The sequence below is a fragment of the Desmodus rotundus genome, chromosome 4, assembly GCF_022682495.2.
Source record: "Desmodus rotundus isolate HL8 chromosome 4, HLdesRot8A.1, whole genome shotgun sequence".
NCBI classification, from domain to species: domain Eukaryota; kingdom Metazoa; phylum Chordata; class Mammalia; order Chiroptera; family Phyllostomidae; genus Desmodus; species Desmodus rotundus.
The window spans coordinates 134,038,688-134,062,319 of NC_071390.1; the positions used below are offsets into that span (position 1 = coordinate 134,038,688).

General features: G+C 35.3%; 1 protein-coding gene across 2 annotated transcripts in view; it reads left to right on the forward strand.

Annotated features, from left to right (window-relative positions):
* Positions 1–22,568, forward strand: part of CFAP299 (cilia and flagella associated protein 299) — a 498,584-nt gene extending 476,016 nt beyond the window's left edge. The window contains exons 5-6 of one of the 2 annotated variants that reach the window (XM_045187276.2): positions 9,626–9,755; positions 22,343–22,555. In XM_045187276.2, the coding sequence (XP_045043211.1) occupies positions 9,626–9,755; positions 22,343–22,432 (220 nt within the window). In that variant the 3' untranslated portion in view covers positions 22,433–22,555. Of the gene's footprint in view, positions 1–9,625; positions 9,756–22,342 lie in introns of both variants that reach the window. The other variant, XM_045187284.2, reaches the window with a different exon arrangement.
* Positions 22,569–23,632: the final 1,064 nt, after the last annotated feature.

The following is a 23,632-nucleotide window of genomic DNA, read 5'->3' on the forward strand; positions in this document are numbered from 1 at the left end:
TGATTGATTAAAAATCTCCTAAATTTTCATTTTTCAATAAATTCTTTTGATTTTAAAAAGACTAGTTTTCTAAGTGTTTCAGGTAGTTTGTTTTTACAAACTTCCTTTAAATATAAATATTTCCCTATCTTAAAAATTATGTTTTATAAATATTTCTTGATGTCTCAAATGAAATGTGTTTTAACTTTATAACTATATGCAAAACTCAGGTACTATAAATGCCTACTGGTCCAATTCTGTAAAACTCAGAAAGGTTCCATTATTGATGAAATTTGAAACAAAAACTCCTTCTTAATCATTATAAACTATTGTTTATATTCATAGGAAATCTCTTAGACATTAACAGCTTCATTTTGAGTGATTTGTTCTCTGTGATATCAAATTTCATGTTCATGTGATAGGGATTTTATTCTTCTCTATGCTTTATATAATGGATGCCAGAATTGTTACAGTCAGTATTTTTATTGTACATTAACCCCTAAGATCTTAGCTTGCTTTTAAATGCATTTTATATGCATTTTATATGCACTTAAATGAAATCTAGATAACATAGTCTTTTTGTGCTTCAGTAATTTCCATAAATGTGCCCTTTCCATATGAAGGAAGATATTGAGCAAAACTAGGCTAAACAAGGTATTTGGAGACATCAGCGTTGAAATTCCACCCCCATCACCCCCACCCCAGTGGTATAGAGCTCTGCTGCCCTGTGATGTCATGAAAAGATTATCTCTGGTGCCAGGAGTTATGTAAAATAGATGACAAACAGGAAATTGTTTTCTAAAGCATGCATTGAGATCCCCTTATTATTTAATAAACAGGCATTGTGCATATTCATTTCATTATTCAAATTTATTTATATAAATTGTGTATAAATATACATATACCTGTGCACCAAAATACTCAATTCCTAAGATGTTTATCAGAGAGAAAAAATGGAAAATTCTTCTTTTGCTCCAAAAACCTTAAATCTATTCATAAAAATTATCTCTTACATTCTTCTATGTATTGTAGATATGATATGCTTGAAATTTTCTGTAAGTATTTTCAAGATGTGAACACTAAGACATAAATCATAATAGCATGTAAGAAATTACTGAATCAGAACTTTTTACAATCATGGAATATCAGCATTATAAAGAATCTTTTCAATATATAGTTCAACCTCTGAATTTTAGATAAGAAAAAAATTGAAATCATTGCATCAGTGTTTAGATTTGTTAATTCACAGATCAATGTTCCTGATAAGGTATCTTAATTTCCTTTTAAAATATTTACTCTTGTTACTTCTATCTTTTAATTCTGTGATAATAGAAAATAATCTAATCAATTGGGTCATAGATAATAATAGTGGAGATGGGTTCATATCATTTGTTTAGTCAATAAACATTTCCTGAGTGCCACTTATTGATATAGAGCGTATAGCAAGGATAACTAAATTTGAAGGGTAGGATATAAAGTTTTTAGTTTTCGATATGTTGGGATTTAGGAGTTTATGATTTATCCTAGTAAGTACAGTTGAGCAGGTGATGTGGATAGCAGCTCAGACAGGAAAGCTGAGATAGAGAAGTGGGTGGGATAGGCTGCTGTGGGGAAGATAGGTGTAATTATAATGTATTAAGAGAAAAACTTAACAGCCTGGAGAGATTTTAAGTTTGAAGAAGTGTTTTAATCTTCTCTTTTCTCTTCCCTTTTTCCTTCTTATTCCTGTTCTATCCCCCGCCCCATTCACCTTTCCTCTTCTTTTTCTTTCTCTTTTTTTTTTCCTGCTCTTTGTTTAGTTGGGATCATTTACATGAATTTGTTAGTTCTGGGAAAAGGTTTGTGGTGAGATGAGTTATATCAGAAAAATTTTGGATAATTACTGAGAGTAACTAAAGAGGCAGTAAGGGATGGAATTCAGACCACACATGAAGATGATTTTTATCTTGAAAACAATGAGGGACACTTATTCCTCTGAGTTAAATGGAAAGAAGTAGGGAACACTGTCAATATAAATAAGTTTGCTAGTGATGGCATGGGGTGTTGATCATGCTCCCATTTAACATCCTTTATTTTCTAATAAAGTAAGAGGTGAGATCATCTTTTGAGAGTAAGGAAGAAAGTGAAGGGTTTAGAGGCTGGAACAATGTAATGCATGACAAAGAAAGATAACTAAAACATAAAAAACTTACTCTGCAATGTCTGGAATCCATCTATGGCTAGAGACTTGGAATTTGGAGTTACATCGATAGTATATAGTATGTTATATTCAGCAAGAGTTGTCACATCATATGCAGGAACAGTGAAGTCACCATTTGTATTGATCTAGAGCTGGTGTCTTGCAATATAAAGAAGGCCAACTGAGCAAGGAATTTGTTATTGTTGACCAGTATCTTGTGAGTCATAGGTTAATAGAGAAGTAAAAAAAAAAGTTGTTGTAAATTAGTATTAAAAGGGGGAGCCAAGGAACCTAATGCTTAGTGAGGGCAAAACAGTAGTATAGATGAACTAAGAAAGGCTACTAAAAGACAATAAGAAATCAATACATTTATGAGTATTAAAATACCTAGAGTGAGGATCTGAATGTGTGTGGTTAAAAGGAGTGAAGTTAAGGTTGAAATATATGTTAACCCATTCTGCATTGACAAATACTTGGCAATTTAAAAGTAATTGAGGAAAAAAGTAATCAAAGAATAGCGGGGGGCGGGGGGAGAGCATTTGTATTGGTGGCATCATCAAGTACCAGAGTAGTAAGCTATGGTTCCTCCCACCCCCTACAAACATACAGATTTGGCAAAAGTCCCCAGAAAAAGTTTCTTTATGTGAAATCCAAAAACTAAGTGAAAGGCTCATTCACATCCTGAACAAATGCAAAACCACCCTCACCAAGCTAACAGAGAGGTTTAGGATACCTTCTTGCCAAAATCCTTATCCCTAGCATAGGGCCTTAAGATCAAATAGAAACCCTCTACCTCTCAGATTCTTCCAGAGGAAGAAGGGGTTGATTTATATATCCAGAACCCCAATATTTCTGATGGTGCTCCTGAGAAGACTGGCTTCCATCCTGCCAGTCTTGTAGCTCTGATGGGTCTTGCACAGTCTATCCACCTAGGAGAAAATGGAGACAGTGGCATCGGCTGGTAGACATCATAGATTCTACCTTCTGTTCATTGCAGAGAAAGCAGACAAAAACCACAGCAGCCTGTTTCTACTGGGGAGGGAAAAGTTGTAAGAGGCCCCCAGAATCTCTAGCCAGACAATTGATAGCAGTTTTCTTCTGCATGGGCCCATCTATGAAGACCAGGAGAGTGGTCTGCTTTGTCAAATATGCAGGCCACGACTCTGAGAGTCAAGGAAAATCAAGAATTGGGCAAAGATATTCCCTCAATAAAGGAATAAGATAAATCTCCAGAAACTGCTCCCAAAATGGACTAATATGATTTATCTGAATGAGAATTAAAGATAACTGTCATAGAGATGCTCACTGAGGTCAAGAAACCAATGCATAAACAAAGTGAGAAATTCAGCAAAAAGACAGAAAATATTTAAAAGTGCAAAACAGAAATCATGGAGCTAAAGAATATAATAATTGAACTAAAAAATTACTAGAGGATTTCAATGTCATACTATGTCAAGCAGAAGAAATGATCAGTGACATCAAAGATAGGTCATTGGAAATAAGTCAGAAGAGCATAAGGAAAACAGAAGAAAAAGAGTGAAGGAAATTTAAGGGACCTATGAGACATCATCAAGTGACCAATTTACACACTATGAGGTTCCCAGAAAAAGAGAAATATAAAAAAAAAAAAACAGAAAATGTATTCAAAGAAATAATGGCTGAAAACTTCCCAAATCTGAAAGGAAATAGACATCCAGATCCAAGAAATTTAAGGGACACCATTAAATATATCCAAAGAAATCCACATCAAGGCACATTATAATCAAATTCATAAAAGTCAAGGACAAAGGAAAATTTTTGACAGAAGGAGAAAAGTGGCCTGTCACATCCACAGGACATACTCATAAGGCAATATGCAGATTTTTAGAAGAAACATGCAGGAAAAGGGGAGTGGAATGATATATTCACAGTGCTGAAAGAAAAGATACCAACCAAGAATACTATACCCAGCAAAACTATCCCTCAAAAATGAAGGAACAATAAAGACTTTCCCAAAACAGAGAGAAGCTGAAAGAGTTCATCATTATAGATCTGCCTTACAAGAATTGCTAAAGGGATTTTTTTGAAGTTGAAATGAAAGGATGCTAAACAGAAACGTGGTAGCATAAAAGGTATGAAACTAATTGGTAAAGGTAAGTAGATAAAAAAAAATACAGAGCATTGCATTACTGTAATTATAGTGGGTAAATCACTTTTAATTCTCCCGTGAAGGTGAAAACACAACAGTTTTAAAATAACTATAACTAAAAAAAACATGAAAAGATTCATAGTTTGAATTGATGTAAATTGTGACAATAACATAAAGTACATGGAGAAAGAAGTTAAAGTATAAAATTTGTGTATGATTTAAGTTGTTATCAGCTTAAAGTTTATTAGCATAACTATAAGATATTTTATGTGAACCCCAAGGTTACTACTAAAAATATTTCTATCAGATACACAATAAAATAAGAAATTATTCAAACCTATCAATAAAAAATCAACAAAACACAAAGGAAGAGAGTAAGAGAGGAAATGACAGACAAAAGAATTCCAAGACTAACAGAAAACAATAAAATGCCCAGAGTAAAATCCTTTCCTATCAATAATTACTTTAAGTGTAAATGGATTAAACTCTTCAATCAAAAGACATAGATTACCTGGGTAAATTTGTTTAAAAAAACACTCAAATATATATGGTCTAAAAGAAACTATTCACAATAGACAAGATATGGAAATTACTTAAGTGTCCATTGACAGATGAGTGGATAAAGGAAAATGTGGTGTATATATACAAGGGAATATTTATTCAGCCTTTAAATAGAAGGAAATTCTTCAATATGGGACAACATGGATAACCTTGAGGACATCTGCAAAGTGAAATAAGCCAGTCATAGAGAGACAGATATTTATGGTTTCACTTATATGAGGTGTCTAAAATAGTAAAATACACAGAATCAAAGAGTGAAATGGTGGTTACCTGGGATTGTGGGAGAGGGGAAAATGGGGGAGCCAATTAATGGGCATAAAGTTTCAATTTAGCACAATGAATAAGTTACAGAGATCTACTGTACAACATTGTACCTACAGTACAAAAATGTTTCCTACACTTAAAATTTTGTTAAGAAGGTCAATTTCCTATTAAGTGTTCTTACCACAATAAAATTTTTAAAAAATTTAAAGAGTGTTTGTTTTATATTTTATAGTCTGGGTTTGAGACTTTATTCTAGTAATTATTAAATATGTAAACTTAAAAAAATTATTATCTTCTCTTAACTTTAGATTTCTCATCTACATAATAAGAGTGAGAATAAATAATATACAGAGCTCCTACTAAAACAAAAGTTTTCTTTCCAACTAAATTCTTAAAAGAATTATTTTTTACTCAATATTTTTTCTCATCTTCCCTTCAGTTCTCTATAACCCGCATTTTGTTCCTACAACTGCACTACAACTACTCTCCCTGTACTGTTCTTCCAAGTGCAAATTTTCATGGACTCTTTTCATGCCTTATCTAATTTGTGAAGCATTTGGAACTGTTGTCTTCCTTAAAGTGCTTTTTCCTAATATATTCTATTTTTACAACAAAATAACACTCTCCTGGTTCTTTTTGAGGTTTTAGATCACTGTTTTTTACTCTCTTTTGCTAACTCCTCCTCTATCTCTGCAAAATTGATGCTCCCAGATTTCATCCTTGTCTCTATGTTCTCCTTCATCCATCACAGCCACCTCTTTGAATTTAAGCACCACTGATACTTCAGAATCTATTACTTTATCTTATAAAAACTCTCTAAAGTTCAGAACTCATCCATTATCTATTTACTCAATAAATATGCATTCATTATCTACTCTGTGTCAGGCATGGGTTCAGAGGAGGTATTGGCAGTAGAGCAGTAAACACCAAGATCTTTGCTTTCATTGTCTTGGATGTTTCACAGGAATTTCAACTTCAACATGTGGAAAACTGAACCTCACCCCTCTTACCTCCTGCAATCTGTTCTTTTTCTTATATTTCATATCCTACTAAATAAATGCAAACTCTAAGGAATCCAAACCAGAAATCCGAGAGAAATCCTATATTCTTCTCATTAATATCTCTCTCAACCATTACATTCACTTTTTAGTATCTTCTCAAATGTGGTCTCTGATTTTCACCTATAAGTACACTTCAGGATCATGTGGACTATACATGCACAAAATGGGATTCATGTATACTTACTTGATAGGATTGATGATAAGATTAAATGAGATAGTACATTCATTAGGCTCTTAGTACCCAGTACATGGTAATTAAGTAAATGGTAGTTATCCTTGTTAACTGCTAATGATTATTAGCTATTTGAATTGGCTTTTGAAATGAAATCTGTTTCCCATTCTACCAGAAGAACAAGAGTACTGACAAACAATCCAAATTGCTTCATCAAAAGTACCATGTGCTCTGCAGATTAACTTTTTAATTTTTTTAGGGTTTTTTAATTGTACTTTTCCATTACCATTTATCCTCCTTACCCCCTCACTCATGCAATCACCACACTGTTGCCCCTGTCCATGCGTCCTTTTCCCTTTTTGGTCTATCCCTCCACCCTCTAATCCTCACCCCAAACCCAGAGCTGTCAGCCTGCTTTCTATGAGTCTGTCTATATTTTGCTTGCTAGTTCAGTTTAGTCATTAGGTTTCACATGGTACTGGCATAAAAACAGACACATAGATCAATGGAACTGAAGAGAGAGCCCAGACATAAACCCATGCCTTTATGGTCAATTAATATTTGAAAGAGAAAACTAGCAAAAACAATGGGCTAAAGATAGTTTATTCAATAAATGGTGTTGGGAAAATTGGACAGATACATGCAGAAAAATTAAACTAGACCACCTTCTTACACCACACACAGGAATAAATTCAAAATGGATCAAAAACTTAAATGTTAGACTCCAAACCATAAAATTCTAGAAGAAAACAAAGGCAGTAAAATTTGGATATTACTGATAGCAATAGTTTTTTCTGATATATCTCTTCCCATCAACAAAATAAAAAGACAAACCACAAGATGGGACAACATATTCACCAATATATCTGATAGTTAATATCCAAAATTTATAAAGAACTTATAAAACTCAACACCAAAAAACATCCAATTAAAAATTGTGCAAAGGACCTGATTAGACACTTCTCCAAAGAGGACATACACATGGCCAATAGACATGAAAAGATATCAATGTGACTAATCATTAGAGAAATACAAATTAAAACCATAATGAGATATCACCTCACACTGGTCAGAATGGCTATCATGAATAAATCAAGTTCTGTCAATGATGTGGAGAAAGTGGGATTCTTTTGCTCTATTCGTGGGAATGCTGACTGGTGCAGGCACTGTGGAGAGCAATGTGGAGACACTTCAAAAAATTAAAAATAGAACTTCCTTATGACCCAGGGATTCCACTTCTAGGAATTTATCCAAAGGAACCCAAAACACTAATTCAAAAGAACATAAGCACCTCTATGTTCATTGCAGCATTATTTACAATTGCCAAGACATGGAAGCAGCCCAAGTGTCCATCAGTAGATGAGTGGATAAAGCAACTAGGGGACATTTATGCAATGGAATACTACTCAACCATAAAAAAACAAATTAACTTTTTAATATAATGACTATACACACACATAAACACACACAAGCTGCTTGGACTTTGACAGGAGTTTAATTTGAGATCTGAGCAACAAGATAGGAATGTGTGATATAAACCATGCCACTTCCAAGCATAGCTGTGACTCAAACATTTTACTGGGATTACTTATATCTATACATCTTATAAATAATTATTTAAGAGACTTAGATGTAAGGTTTAGAATCACACCCATGTTTCCTACTCCAGTTTAGCAAACCCCCAACTGAACAACCAGTAAAATGAAGGTCAAATGAATTTCTTTGTTATGGATTAAACTGAATTTGAGAACCTAGCTTGGGTGTATGGTCAGAGTGGTTCCTAATACCTTCACCAGTGAATTGAATTTATCACCACTGCTATAGGCTGCTATCTACCATCACCCTACTAGGGGCTGAGCCTGCCATGATAAATGTCACTTACAAAGGCTAGCTAAAGTGCAGATACCCAAACCATGAATGCACGGCTCCTTTCCTCGGTTCACCAATCAAATAGTCATTCCTGCTCACTCAGAAAGGACTAACTAAACAGACAAATATGGTTGGGAAACCAATTTTCCTAACTCTGTGCTTCAGAGAGGGCAGACACACATATGTTTTGCACAAAGAGGAGGATGAGAGAGACACATTTCTCACTAATATGTCCTCAAAAGATATAAATATATGATCTATGTAATTAGTCCTTTCTGAGTATTGAAAAATTTGAGGGTAAACATTACATTTTCAGGTAATGGCACAAAAGTTGATGCTTCAGAAAACAATATAATTTAGAGTGAATGTAATCAATGAAATATATTCTTTCAAAATGGAGAAAGAGAATAATAGAGGGCAAAACAACCCAGAATAGGATAATATTAGACATACTAGAAACATGTTAATATTTGAACATATTAGCATAATATTAGAAATGTGTTAACAGAAATAGACATGTAAAATAAGTATGTTGAGGATTTTTCCAATTTATATGACAATACTATATTCATTTTTGACAAGTAGGTATAAAACAGGATGTGGAAAAATTAGGAAATTTCCATAGATCAAGAACAACAACAAAAAAATGGATAAAATGCAGGCAGTGTTGAATAAGAGAAAGAGCACATATATACTTTGAAACACAGAGATCTGGGTTGAAATATTAGTTTATGGCATATTAGTTTAAGGGCCTTAAACTAATGTTCATTGACCTCCCTTGGTCAATTTGCCTTGTCTGTGAAATGAGAACAACTTCACATGGGTTATGATAGAACACATCACATCATGCCTGGCCTATGGTAACCCATATATCTAATAAGGGGTTAATATCCAAAATTTATAAAGAACTTATAAAACAGATGCAAATTGTTTCCTCACTCTGAGAAGTATATTATTGAAAAATAGAGCCTGAAAGATATTCAATTGTTTTGAATGAAAAGAGGTGACTTAGCCTGCCTTTCCTTCTAGTAAACAGTCTCTTAATACCCAGAATATTCTTAATACCCTGAAGAGTGTGAGCTGGACAAAATAGCTTTAAATTGCATCAGTTTTCTCCTTGATTTCCTGGGAATATAATACTGTAATAGACCTTAGATCCTAGAGTGTCCAAATCGGGAATCATGCAAAATATCCATAAATATGTATCTGATTTGAGAAATATGTAAATGGTTTGGGAATAATTCAGTCTAAACTCCTCTGCAAGAGATTTCAGCTCATGTGCTCTCCATGGTTATGCAGACTATGGTCTGACCCACTTATCTTGAAACTGAACTTTCCCAAGTATTGACAAATATAGTTGTCAATTTAATGTATTATACATATGAATTCCTAATAAATATTTATTTTTATAGCTTTTACAACTGGAACAGTAATACTGCTGTTTGTAATTCAACTCCCAATTATCAAGTGATTGCTGATAATCCAGAAGGATTGGTTTTCAAATTCAAAAGAGACAGCAAAATTCTCAATGTGGACCCAAAAGTGAGTGTGCTTTTATATTTATCTCCAAATGCTATTGTATTTCTACCATTATTCAAAATTTTATTAAATATTTGACCACCTTAAGTTTTTAAAACTGGAAATGAAAAGCTGTGTTGAAACTTAGAGCATGTACTATTGTTTAAAAAAATTCCAAAACTTAATAAATTATCAGAAATCACTAAGGAAGGGTTTGGGGAAATTAAATGAAACACAAATGGGAGAACTTCTCCATTTCTTTATAGTGAAAGAAATGATAATCATATGATATGTCTGGCATGGGGGCAAGGATGGACCAAGGAAAAGGGGAATCTGGTTCTAAAACTTTTCTAAAATGTCTTGGAAATTCAAAATCAAAAATGAAATCATTTTTGTTTCATATTTATAGGATAGTCCCTTGATCATAAAAAAGTGCTCAATTACTGTGCGTAAAGAGTAAATGAATGAAATTCTGTAGCAAGAAATGATTTATTGTCTATAATCAGATACAGCTCCACTGGTCAGAAACCAATGCGGTGACTTAGTCAGGAGAAGCTTCTTTCTTTCCCATACATGAGTGTATATGGTGTCAGTCCAGAGGTGAAATGGCAGATCACAGTCATCTAGGTGAGGGTGGTCCTCAGGGGGCAAAATAGATCTCCAGCCAAAACAACTACATTCCAAACAGAATCAGGGGTGGATCTCAGAGAGTGCAAAGGACTAGCTCCCACTGCCTTTTAAGGAAGCTTCCCAAAAGCTGCCACACAAACATCCACGTATACTCCATGACAAAGGCTTAGTCAGATGGCCATACCAGCTCCATGGAAAACTGGACAACATAATCTTTAGAAAGATGGCCATATGCTCAGCTGAAAACAGGTGTTCTGGGAAAGGAAGTAGAGAGGTTTGGCTAGCCATTTCTGACATAATGCTATCTCCTTCAAAAGAACATTACTCTTGGCTTTTTTGTTTGTTTGTTTGGTTTTGGTTTTTTTGGTCTCATATTTCTCATTAGTGAAATGACGGACTAGACCTTCATTTTTGCCATGTGAAAAATCTTTGCCATATTTATTAAAAATTTATGAACACCATAGAATTTTATCAGCACACCTTCTCTCTAATGGTACCTCTTTAAAAGACTCATAAATGAGTGTCAAAATGTGATCAGTTGAGGCAAAGTACAGAAAACTTAATAAATAGCATTTACAGAGTCTTTTCCTTTTAGAACACTAAATTATATACATAAAAAATATAAAATTATTAATAGCTTCATTAAGATGTGTGAAACAAATTTTTGAACCCATTTTGAATATCACACAAAATATTTTAGGGCTCAATTTTAACTAATGCCATATACGAGGTCTAGAAAAAGTCCAGCCATTGTTAATATAACAAGAATGGTTTGTGTGACATCAGTGTAACCTGGCAGCCAAGGAGAGTGGACTGGAATGTGCATGTGTAAACAATGAGGACATCATAGGACTAGTCAGTGGGGGCAATAGATGCCACTGAGTGAGCATGTGTACTGTGTGGCCATCCCATTAAAAATAACTAAGTGAGTAGAGCAATGAATCTGCATCAAATTTTGCATTAAGCTTGAACATTCCTCTGAGACACTATTTGGATAATTGAGAAGGCTGCAGCTATGGGCAAGTGGTGATTGACAGTTTCATCACGACAACGTGCCCTCTCATGCATCATGTCTTGTGCAGAGATTTTTGGCAAAATATCAAATCACCCAGGTGATTCAGCCCCCCTACAGCCCAGATTTGTCTCCTTGCGACTTCTGGCTTTTCCCAAAACTGAAATCACCTTTGAAAGGGAAGAGATTTCAGACCGTCAATAAAATTCAGGAAAATATGACAGGGCAGCTAATAGCAAGTGGGAGAACTGTGTGAGGTCCCAAGATACCTACTTTGAAGGGGACTGAGACATCATCGTCCTACATACAATGTTTCTTGTATCTTGTACCTTCTACAATAAATATCTCTAATTTTCATGTTACATTTCTGGATACCTTCTGGACAGATCTCCTACATACTTCAAGAATGTATGTCATGAATTATAGTTTTTATGGTCTTTATAGAATCATTATTAAACACAAACTGTTACTTGAACATGGCTCAAATAACTTTAAAACACTCATTTCCAAAATGATCAACCACAAAGTTTCAAAGATTCAATCAACAATAGATAAAATGTAACATGTTCCTCTTTATTTCTGAAAGATTTTTATAATTCAAAGATCCATGAGTCTGAAGTAAAGATATTTGTAAATCCTAGAGAAAGAACAAGGATTTAGTTTACTAGCAATAAAAGTAAAGACTTATTAGTGGGACATCTGGTAATATTTGGAAACTTATATTTCTTTAAATTTTGTTTAAATGTTACATTTTGAAGATAAAAATTAATAGCTGACTTGCTGGAAAAGTATGTTGGTCTCAGCATCAATAAACAAAAGTTAGGTCTCACTTTGCTAGTAAATGGCTGCATGGCCTTGAGAAATTAACTTCCCCGGGCTTTAATGCTCTCAGCTGGAAGGTGAGAGTGGTAGTGCTGTTCTATTCTCATCTCCAGGGTCTTTCTACAGCCCGGGCTCAATTCACAGGGATTCTGACTCAACCGGGCCCATGAACAGCCAGTGTGATTCTGCTACAGGTTGTCCTTGAACCACAATTTGAAAAAATCTTCTCCATAAAAAGACTAAATCATGACAGATCTGGCACTCTGTTTTCAAACATAAGTGTTCTCAAACATTTGTTCTCAAACAACATATAACACATATAGTATAGTTTTATGGTTATAGATAAAATTCTGTGCATTTCCTATGTAATTTTTTAAACTTATTTAGCTTCTTTAAAGGACCATGATCCTTTTATATTTTATGTATCCACACGGCATCTCATACAGACCTATGAGAGCATCAAGAAATTACCTAAATTGTCAAGTTTTTGAAACTACTAATACACAATGATAGGTATTACATTTTGTATTTAATATTTTCTCAATAATTTTGCTTGAAATTCTTCCTAAAATAAATACCTCTTAACTCTATAGTTAAGGTGCTCTAAAATACTGTGAGAAAAATATAATTCAACTCTCCTTTTCCTTTCCTTCAAGTATTCTCTTTGAAATATTTTATGCTTAAAATTAAAGAGGTCAAGTACCATATGAATTCACTTTTTTGTGGAATCGAATGAACAAAATAAACTAACAAACAAAGTAGAAACAGACTCAGAGATGCATAAAACAGACTGATGGCTGTTAGAGGGGTGGGGGTTTGGGGGGGCTGAGTGGAAACGGTGAAGGGATTAAGCAAAAAAGGAAAAAAATATTCATAGATACAGACAACAATATAGTGATTACCAGAGGGAATGTGGGGGTGGGGGAAGCAGAAGGAGGTAAAGGAGGGGTAAATGGTGATGGAAGGGGACTTGACTTGCCTTGGTGAACACACAATACAATATAGAGATGATGTATTATAGAACTGTACACCTGAAACCTATATAATTTTATTAACCAATGTCACCCCAATGAATTCCATTTTTAAAAATTCAAGCAATGTCAGTTTCTAATTGTTTATTGCTAGTATATAGAAAAAATTAAAGAGGTAAAGATAAATGAAAGGTTGAAACAGTAATAAACAGGATGTGTTTCCTTTATACAACACAAATGTAGACTCATTAATTCTGAAGTATAGTTTCCAGGAATCATAGTTGTTTGTGAAGGGTAACAGTGGAAAAAAAGAAAATTGTGCAGGTCTTAGAACAAGTAATGTGTGTTCATTGGTTAAGAAGTTCCAAATGCAATAAGAGTTTGGTTGCATTCAAAACAGGACCACTGGCTTTAACTTCCCTGCAGCTGTATAACATCTGGAACAAATAAGTCAAGTTTCTATTTTTGAGTGAAGAATGCTTATTTGAGTGATTCACACCCACCAAAATGTTTCCAGTGTATTATCTTTAGGAGGATTGAGTGGAATCACTTTGTGATCACTCCCCTACATTTTCTCTACAAATAAAAAATAAATAGGCTTTTTTTTTTAAGGAAACATTAAGCATACAAGAGTTTGCTTTGAGTCTTAGCATAAAATAGGTGGCCTAGACCTTCATAATGTACTAATGAGAGAAATAAATTGTATAGAATAGTTAACATTGAAAAAAAAAACCTTCCTTAGTTACACTAATTGTTCTCTCTTTCCCTCTTCCATTCACTAAAAGTGAGAGCCCATCACCTGGAAAATTGCCTGGTTAATAGATACTCAAAAAAATATTCATGGAATAAATGATTGAATGAATGATTCCTTCCTGACACCCAGTAATGTTACACTAATTAAAAGTTGAGGAGTAGATTAGGTCATTGATACCTGATGTAGCAATGATAGCCAGGAAGGGTACAGCCACCCCACTCTAGTGATCCAAGTAAGTCAGGAAAAAAAAATTGAATGTTTTTTCCAGTGGAAACAGCTAGTGCAGGCATCATTTTCATTTCCGTAGAGGTCATACAGAAATCTCTACTTTAGTATGTGCTTTCTAGTCTTCTTGTGCAGTTCCAGAAATAGGTCATTTAAACCATCTCGAATTAAGACTGTTGGATTAGAACATGTTTTGATTTATGAACAAATTGACTCCAACTGAGGTGCTCCAGGTCATATAGTTCATTATTAGTAGAATCTAGCAATGGAGCTTAAATTTAAGTATTATGAGACACCATAGAGGATGCAAAGGTGAGCAATATTTTTTTGTATTTATTTACTTATTTTTTTATTGTTGTTCAAGTACAGTTTTCTGCCTCTCCCCCCCACTATTTTGACTCTAGTGTTTTTGGTACTTATAGTATTTGGGGGGAAAAAGGCATGTAAAAAAAAACATAACTACACTATAAGGCACAAAGTGACATTTTGCCAAAGAGAGAAGTCCTTTGGGAATTCAGTGGAAGAAGAGATGGTTTGGGATCTGAGGCAGGAGCCAGTAGAGAGGGGATGCTGAGGGGACTGCATTTGGAATAATGTAAGATGATCATAGAGGAGGAAATCTTTTAACTAGGCTTCAAGAATGATTAGAAATTGAACTCATAGAGACAAAGAGGCGGGCAATACCAGGAATGAAACCTACTTGCAAAAATAAGGTTGAAGGGTGTAAAACAGACAAAGCAGTACCTAAACAGTTCAGTGTGGCTGCTTCATTGGCTTGGACAAGGGGGAGAGTGGGAATCAAGTGTAGAAAGGTCATGAAAAGCCTTGAATGCAGGACTGATGCGGGTTTGGGACTGAAGTCGATAGGACATGGAGAAATGTGCCAGGGCTCCCGTGCAGGGAAATACAGGATAAAAGTTATGTTTTAAGAACATGAGAGGGATTAGTTTAGGGCAGACTGGGGAGGGGAAACTAGAGAGACTGAGTGCATAATAATTCAAATGGAGAACAAAGAGGACAAGAACTAGGGGTCCTGTTTCAGTGAGCAAGTTTCAGAGTAGATGTTTTTAATATTTCAACTACACAGTTACTCAAGGAAAGACCATTATCTTAGGAAAGACAGTTATCTACAAAAAGTGGTTAAGAGATCTCACTTCACCCCAACCTTCAGAAAAGAGAGGGGATAGGGAGAACGGGAGGCTTGCGCTGGAAGAGTATAGAGAAAAAGGTGACCTTGGCAGATGTCACTACGTGGGTCTCCTCTTCATTCTTCCTTTTGTCCTTCTCTTCCTCATTTGATGTTTGCTAAGCACCTGCCAGACAGTGCGAGGTAGAAAAAGTTGAGTCAGAAAGGTGGTGTTTTTTCTAAAAAGCTTACAGGTTAATTTGTGGGTGGGTGGGTAGGTGGATGGGGAAATACAATATGCACAGATGACAATCTAGAAAGTGACCTGGATGGACAGAACAAGCTCTGTAAGAATTCAGAGGAGACAGAATATACTTTTGACCTAAGGCATTAAGAAATGAGTTAATGGAGGACCTAGGATCTGAACTGAATTTTGAAAGATGGGAACGGTGAGGACAAGAGGAATGGAGCACAAGGCGTATTCTAGTAGGAAGGAACATCATGTGTAAATGGTCACAGAAGGCCTGTTGGATGTAGATTGTGCACTGATTTAGCAGGATGTATTTCTATCATTTCTACATATCAGTACTCCTTACAGTTCAACAGGAGCCTGACTCATCTATGTGAAAATCAAAATTGGTCAAACATAAAAATATATTATTTTGAAATGTGAAATGTTTTCACAAGAGTCATTATCAAACATCCAACCCACCATGGCTTAACTACGAGCAGTTTCTGTCAATTCAGTAAAGCATTTCCCTTTCTCTCTCTCCTCACGCCAGCCAATTGGGAGGGCCCTAGGCTCCACCCCTAGACATTCAAACTGAATGCAGCTGTGGTGAGGCCCTGACATCTATTTTTAATATATCCCCAAGTGATCCTAAAGATTAGCTGGATTTGATATCCACTGCTTTACAATAGTTATATTTTATTAGCTGTTGCCTCACCTTACCGTATGTCCATACAGTCATCAAACTTCATTCTTCTAAAACAAGTTTTAATCCAACAGTCTTAATTTTAGGTAGTCTAAATTTCACATTCCTGAGACTGCACAAACAGACTAGAAAATACAGACCGTATGCCAAAGACTTCTGGATAACCTCTGCAGTGATGCAACCCACTGCACTAGGTGCTTCCACTGTTCTACTGCTGCTAGTTTCCGCCGCCCCTGCATACGGATCATTACATAGTGAGGCTGGTGGTGTCCATTCTGGATGTAACTGCCTCATCAAGAATCACTTGATCCGGTAGGTTTGTCCAGAGGCTCAAATGAAACAATATACTGACAGAGACTTGAAAAGCATGAACTGAAACAGGCAGAAACCCTTCGTGGTAGTCTTACTATTGCATCACCAATGCTAACACATGGTAGGTGCTCAGTAAACATCTCTGGAATGAACAAATTGAATATTAAATACTTGCTAAAGAAGTGAATAGGCGGGTCAAAAATAATCCTGGAAACTTTTCAGGTTAACTTGGAAATATTTTAGGGTCTTAGGCACTAGAAACATATGTAGAGCTAATGCTATTTTTAGCCAAAAATTATCAGAGTACTTTTGGCTCTGGTGCTTTCCTCTCCTTGGTAGGTGAATTAACCCTGGGGGTTCTTTGCTGAACTTTGGAGTGTGACCCTAGGTGTCCAGAGCAATGGCAATGTGTTAGGTCTGTGGGTAAATGAAAGAAGCAGTTATTTTATTATTTTTTTAAATACATGTGCAGTCATTATTATATATTACACGAATGCAAAAAAGTCAAATTCTACTTTCTTTTTCTATGAGCAAAAGAACACCTAGGTGAACAAGGTTTAAAATTAAAAATAACTTCTACCAATAAAAACACATGTTTTTTATTTAGAGGGGTTAATTTAGAGGAAGATTCCAGCAGTACCTTCCCCACAGCTCCTCTCTCCTCTGTTCTCTTCCTCCCAAGCAACCCTATCACAACACTTGTTTGTATTAGTAGGAAAGGTGTTAATTGCCTCCTTAATGCTGCCTCCCAGTTCATTGACTGGTCTTAATTTCCCTTGCCATGTGGACATTAAAATCAGATGGAGCCTGTCACGACCTTGAAATTGCTCTTCTCAAAATGTAGGCCCATAACATTCCTACATCCTTTCCACAGGTGGTTGGAATTTAATCTCTTAAAGTTCCACCCTCCCAATGAAGGCCTTCAGTTTTACAATGTCTTTATACAGAGGCCAGGTATATTTCCTATTGGACCCTAAAAACAAACAGCTCACATTGAGTAGAGTAAGTTCAAGCAAGGCTATGGTTTCTTCAAAGTCTCCAACAGTGTTCCCTCAAATGCCACGCAAACTTGAAGTAATGGGGCAGGGGACACTTACTGAATCATCAAAACCACTTTTTTGGCTCCTGGATTTTCCTCGGAGGCCCTTGTAAATGTTGCTTTTTAACTGTGGCATAGTCACAGTTATTAAGTAAAGCTGAGGCCTTGCCAACTTTCTGGTTTTGCTGCCTAAATTACTGAATGTTTGGTTGATTATAACCCTAAAACACCCACATACTAAGAAGCTTTTAAACATTTTCTCCCCTGGGCAATCACCTGGTATACCTGCACTGAAAGTCCACCACATATAAATTAAGTATTTACTCAACAAACTGCTGCTAAAATCAATGGCCTCGAGGTATACATCAAAAATTACATAACAGAGCTGGGCTTTTATGAATTAAAACTCCTAAAACTTAAATGCTATGCCCTCATCTTGACCTGGAAAACTGACTTTAATTTCATATTCAGTAGTATGGAACAGTCCCTAGAGATAAGTACCTTGTTGTTAAATATCCCATGTATGAACTCATATATGAACTGCAACAAAAGAAAGGTGAGCCACCGGAAAGGAAATATTAAATACCTGACTTTTAAATTATTATACGTATAACAATGTTTAGTGATAAAGAGTATAAATAATAACCCTTCACCATCCAAGTTAAATATCTGCAGAAAAAAAGTATATATCTCAATAATACATTCATGACCAACAAAAATTACTGTTTTATGTTCTAATTAGAAGGACAACCTAATCAAAGGGACCAATACAGCCTAGGGAAATGAGAGTGTAAGAATCTGTGGAAGAGAGGTTAGCCCCAATCCAAGCTCACTTTCTCACACAATTTTTCATCACAAATCAGGACAAGGAATATGGAGACAATGGAAGGTTAGTTTCCTTGCTGGGTGAAATGATTGAATAAGAACAATGGTATATACAGATGTTGTATTATAAAGTTGTACACCTGAAACTTGTATAATATTATTAACTCTGTTACCCCAATAAATTTAATTTTAAATTAAAAAATTGAAGATTAAAAATGTTGTTTCCTCCATGATTGCAAAGACCTAATAACTAATAGCGAAGAAGAGGGCATGAAAAAGCATAGGCCAGGCATGCAGTCACTGCACGTGCAAGACAACAGGTAAGGGGTTATTTCTAATTCAAAGAGAGCATTCCTCCTGGGTCTCAGCAGTTGAACACGTAGTCCACTCTCATGATTCCTTCATAGCCATTCACCACCCCAGCAGATGCTTACAATTTCTGAGACATAGAAATCTCAAAACAAGGTGAGGGATGTTGAAGTACACTGGAACATAATAGCATAACTGTGATCAAGTCCATTAGCAAGAGAGGCAAAATCCCAGGTTGACAATGTCTAAGCGGTTATTGCTGGCTGCAACATCGTCAGTGTAAACCTTGGCGGCCTCAGAAATATATATTGCCTCAAGTAGCTGCAGCAAGACTGAGAAACACGATAAAACAAAACAAAACAAAACAAAAATGGCAGCCCAAACTTGGGAGCCTAGAAAACTACCCTTACAAGCACATGAGGCTACTCCAGAGGATAGGATCTTAACCTTTTGGGAAATAGAGTTCATTTAAAAATCTGGTATTCTATGGATTTTCTCAAAAAAAAAAAAGCACACATGGCCATACACACAGAGTATAATAATGTTTTGAGTTATTCAAAGATCTGCTTAAGTCTCCTCATGAATCCACTGGAGAGTCAAAGATCTAAGGACGCACCAAAATACATAATTGGGAGCAGCTAAAAGGAGCCAGATGAGCAAGAGCACAGTAGGAAATGGTCCGAATAGCCACCAGGACTCAGCCAGGGAAGAGCTGTTTAAGAGGGGCAATGGGTAAAATGAGTTGGAATTCAATAGATCTTAGGAGTTTTATGATTCAGGAAAATTACTTAACCCCTTTGAACACTTCACTACCTCTCTTTTCTCATCTGTAAAATCTGTAAAAACAACCATTTTATGAAATGTTGCTGTGAAGATTAAATGAGAGAATTTGTTTAATGTGCCACTGAATAGGTGTTCCATGAATGAATATCAATTCCTGGTGGTACATCAACTTAGCAACAGAGTTCTAGAAGGATATAATTTTTCACTGTGATAGTTAAAAGCTGGAAATCATCTGTATGTCCATGAGTGGGCAATGGTAAAGTAAGTTATGATATACCCACACAATGAAATAGTACGCAGCAGTTTTCAAAATCAGTTCAAGCTATACTTACTGAAGTGGATGTAGTAGTATGAACAGGTGTTCAGGCTATGCTATTAAGTGAAAAAAAGTTCGCTGTATAATAATGTAAATAAAATTCTATCCTATGAAGTAATCATAATTTATATAAGGATTTCCCATTTTAGGTTGGTTTCTATTTTTCTCCCCAAGTTTAAATAATAATTCTTTATCATGGACTTTCAGTTATTTTTTCTTTAAGGTGAATTTCTAAAACATAAATTGCTCAGTAAGAAATATAAACTTTGTAAGGCTTTAGAAAGATACTGTCAAATTACTTTGCAGTTAAACCATTGAATTTATAATTACATATACCTGAAATAATGCTGCCCACTCACCATACCCTATTTATTTTGCATACTTCTTGAGTGTTGTTCATTTTATAGTCCATATTTATTTGGGGTCATTTTAATTTGTATTTTTGATATTGTTAAGGATGAACATTTCTTTCATATGCATGTTAGTACATTGTGTTTCTTCTTCTGTAATTATTGCCTTCTATACACTTTCCTGTAGACTTTTAGTAGGTAATTTGAATTTGAAGTACTCTATATATAAAATGTAGAAAATCTTTGGCTATCATATTGATAGCTGTGCCACGTGTAAAAGTTCAATGGGGTCCTTGGTAAGTCCCAAGACTGTGTAGGGGTTCTTAGAAGCAATAAAACAAAACAAAACAAAAGGCCTGGAAAACTGTCCATATACACACAGAGAATCATGCAGATAGCTTATAACTTCAGATTTGAACATTACCTACAGGTCAAAAGTAAACACAGAATATTAACACTCCATATAGCCAAACGTTGTTCACTTTCCTTGTGGGCATGAGATTCTTAATTTGAGCTCACCTAGACAAGTAGATACATAAACAAAGAATAAAAAATACTAATAAATTATATTCTCGGTTGTCTCTCACCCAAGAAAAATACATTTCTGTAATCCATTCATTTACAAAGATCACAATGGTTAGGCATAAAACCAAATTCCAATCATTGCTCTCACCATTGGGGAATAATTTATTGATTGTAAAAGTTACAAAAACAATACACAAAAATAGTAAAAATGGAAAATATGCAAAGAAACAGAGAGTCAATAAAGTGGAAGTTCTGTTGCTCCTGGGAATTCACCTCCCTGAGCCAAGAAAACAAATGCCTGGGTTTAAGTCATCCCCCACAAGGTTCAAACCTCCTACAGCCACAGAGGCTGCTTGCTCACCATCAGCGGAATCCATTGGCCATCCCAGTGGAACTTCAAAAATGTTTACAAGATAATTGTTCTTTAAAAGATATATTTGTGACTCTCATACAGATATAAAATGAACATGCCAAATATTTCATATAATTTATTAATTACAAAGGGAACCAGTAAGATATTACAAACATTTCAAAGGAGAATTCAAAGAGCATAACATGCATGAGGAATAAGAAAAATTGAAATTAACTTACAAATAGATATAAAAGCAGGTCCCAATACAGGGCAATAATTAATTGCATTCCAGTAGGCACAATTCATTTACATCTTTGTAGACAAGAATATTTTTGTCTTATTACCAGTTTTCTACAACTTAACGAGTTCTAAAATAGCACAAAAACAATGAAAGGCCAAAAGTACTTGGATGGGTGAGCCACTCAGGACACTGAATATTTTTGTTTAATCCATTTCAAAGTCTTTACAATTTTACTGAAGTTTAATAAAAGAGAGACCTAATATAGTCTTTTGCAGCTAGCACAAGAAATCAGTATTGTGAACAAAAAGCAAAGCCAAAGCTTTTCTCTTGTCGCAGATCTAAATTTCTTATCATCTCTTCCTACCAAGAAGAAGAACAAATAACATTATTCTTTTATACATCAACTATAGCTAAGGCCCAATGACTAATAACTTTCCAGTTGTAGATAGTGTCTAACAAAAGTCTCTCTCTCTCTCTCTCATAAACCACATCTTTGAATATTTGCTCCCACATGCGCTCCCCAGAAAGCTGTAAGTGTAATAGACTATCCTGAATAAAGGTAAAAGGAATGAATCTTTTCTTACAGATCATAATTTAAAGGGGAAAAAAGCATATCAATAGTTTTTAAAGTGGTAAGAAACTTTTCTTGAAACCCACCATGGACAGGTTACATTTACAAGTCTGAACCCATTCCAAACTTGAGACATTTTTTATTACTTGAAACCAAAATAGAGTTTGTTTTCATTTACTAACCTGTGATCACACATATTTGTAAAGCCCTTCACTGGGAATTCTGCAGAGTCAGTGACCCCCATGGTTCAGCAGAGTCAAGATGAGTATGAACCTGGGACACTCCTTTGATCCTAGATAATTTCAGTAATGTCACAACCCAGGGCCTCAAATCTCCTTATTAAAATTACCACCACTTCTCAGAAAATGAATCTGGAGGAAAACATGGAAAAGTCGCCATGGCCAGAGCCTTTTTCGGTCTGCTTGCTACAATATTGAAGCAAAAGGAAAATGTATTTAATGCCAATTATTTGCATGGACTAGACTGATTAACAATATGACTTATGTATTTCAGGCTCCACCAGGTGAAGATTCTACTAGAACCCCCATCAACACAGAACTATACATCCAAGCTGTCATTTTTGACCACACTTTCAGAGGATAGACTTAACTACCAACATGTTACATGGCTCCCCAATTGTACGCTAAATTTAAATGAAACCTGTAACCAGAAACAAGTTAGAATAATAAATAAGTCCTATAGCTGGAAGGCAAATTAGAAAATTAAAAGTTAATAAAGAAATTAGAAAGGAAACTCTAACCTTGACTGTTTTTTTATAACTTTACAGATGACCTTTTAATATAATTTGAGTTTTATCCTAATTTTTTTTTCTTGAGCACTGAGGCTGATTGCAACACTTCATGGAAGAAAATCTTTTTACTACTTCAAGTGTATAGTAATTAGTGACACATTTTATAGCCCAGATTTTCAAAAATAAAAATGTTTCAGACCCTACTATTTCCAAATTTAGGGGACCAAACCTTATGCCATGCGGCATAAAATCACTGAATATTGACAAGAGTCACTCACTGGGACAAAGAGAAATATAAATATACGGTCTTCAATAACAGTAAGTGAGTGAGTAATTTAATTAAAATTAAAATCATGTCTGAAATATCCCATGAGATGATGTATAAAATGAATGACAGTGTTAGGTATGTTTAGCGCCTGGATGATATGAACCCCAGGACAAGGAAGCTGAGGAAAAGAAATCTAAAGGAAAGCAGAGGATTGCAAATACTATATAACATCACTTATATGTGGAATCTAATGAATAAAATAAATTGATGACCAAAATAAAAAACAGAAGCATGGATACATAGAACAGGCTATCAGCTGTTCGCGGGGAGAAGGAAGGGGAACTGGATGACAGAGGGTGAGGGGATTAGCCAAAGAACATGCATACATAACTCACAGACACAGACAGCAGTGTGGTGCTGTCCAAAGGGAAGGGGGCACGGGGGATGCGTGGAGGTGGGGATGGAGGGGAATGAGGATATCTGTATTAATGTCAACAGTAAAAAGAGGAAAAAACCCCTCACACACACACACACACACACACACACACAAGATTGAAGAGAGATGAGGACTTTGTAAAAGAAAAAAACACATTTTCCTAACATAAACTTGCAGGTGGCTTTTGTGCAGAAAAGGTATCACTCAGAGTCCACTGGTCATTTAAAACTAATTTTTGGTTCTTCCACTTCCCATTCTTTTCTCTTCCCTTTCTAAACAATCCAGGATTAAGGCAATTAGATGGGACCAAACAAGGTGGGAGTCTGCTCAGTGAGGGGGAGAGGGAGA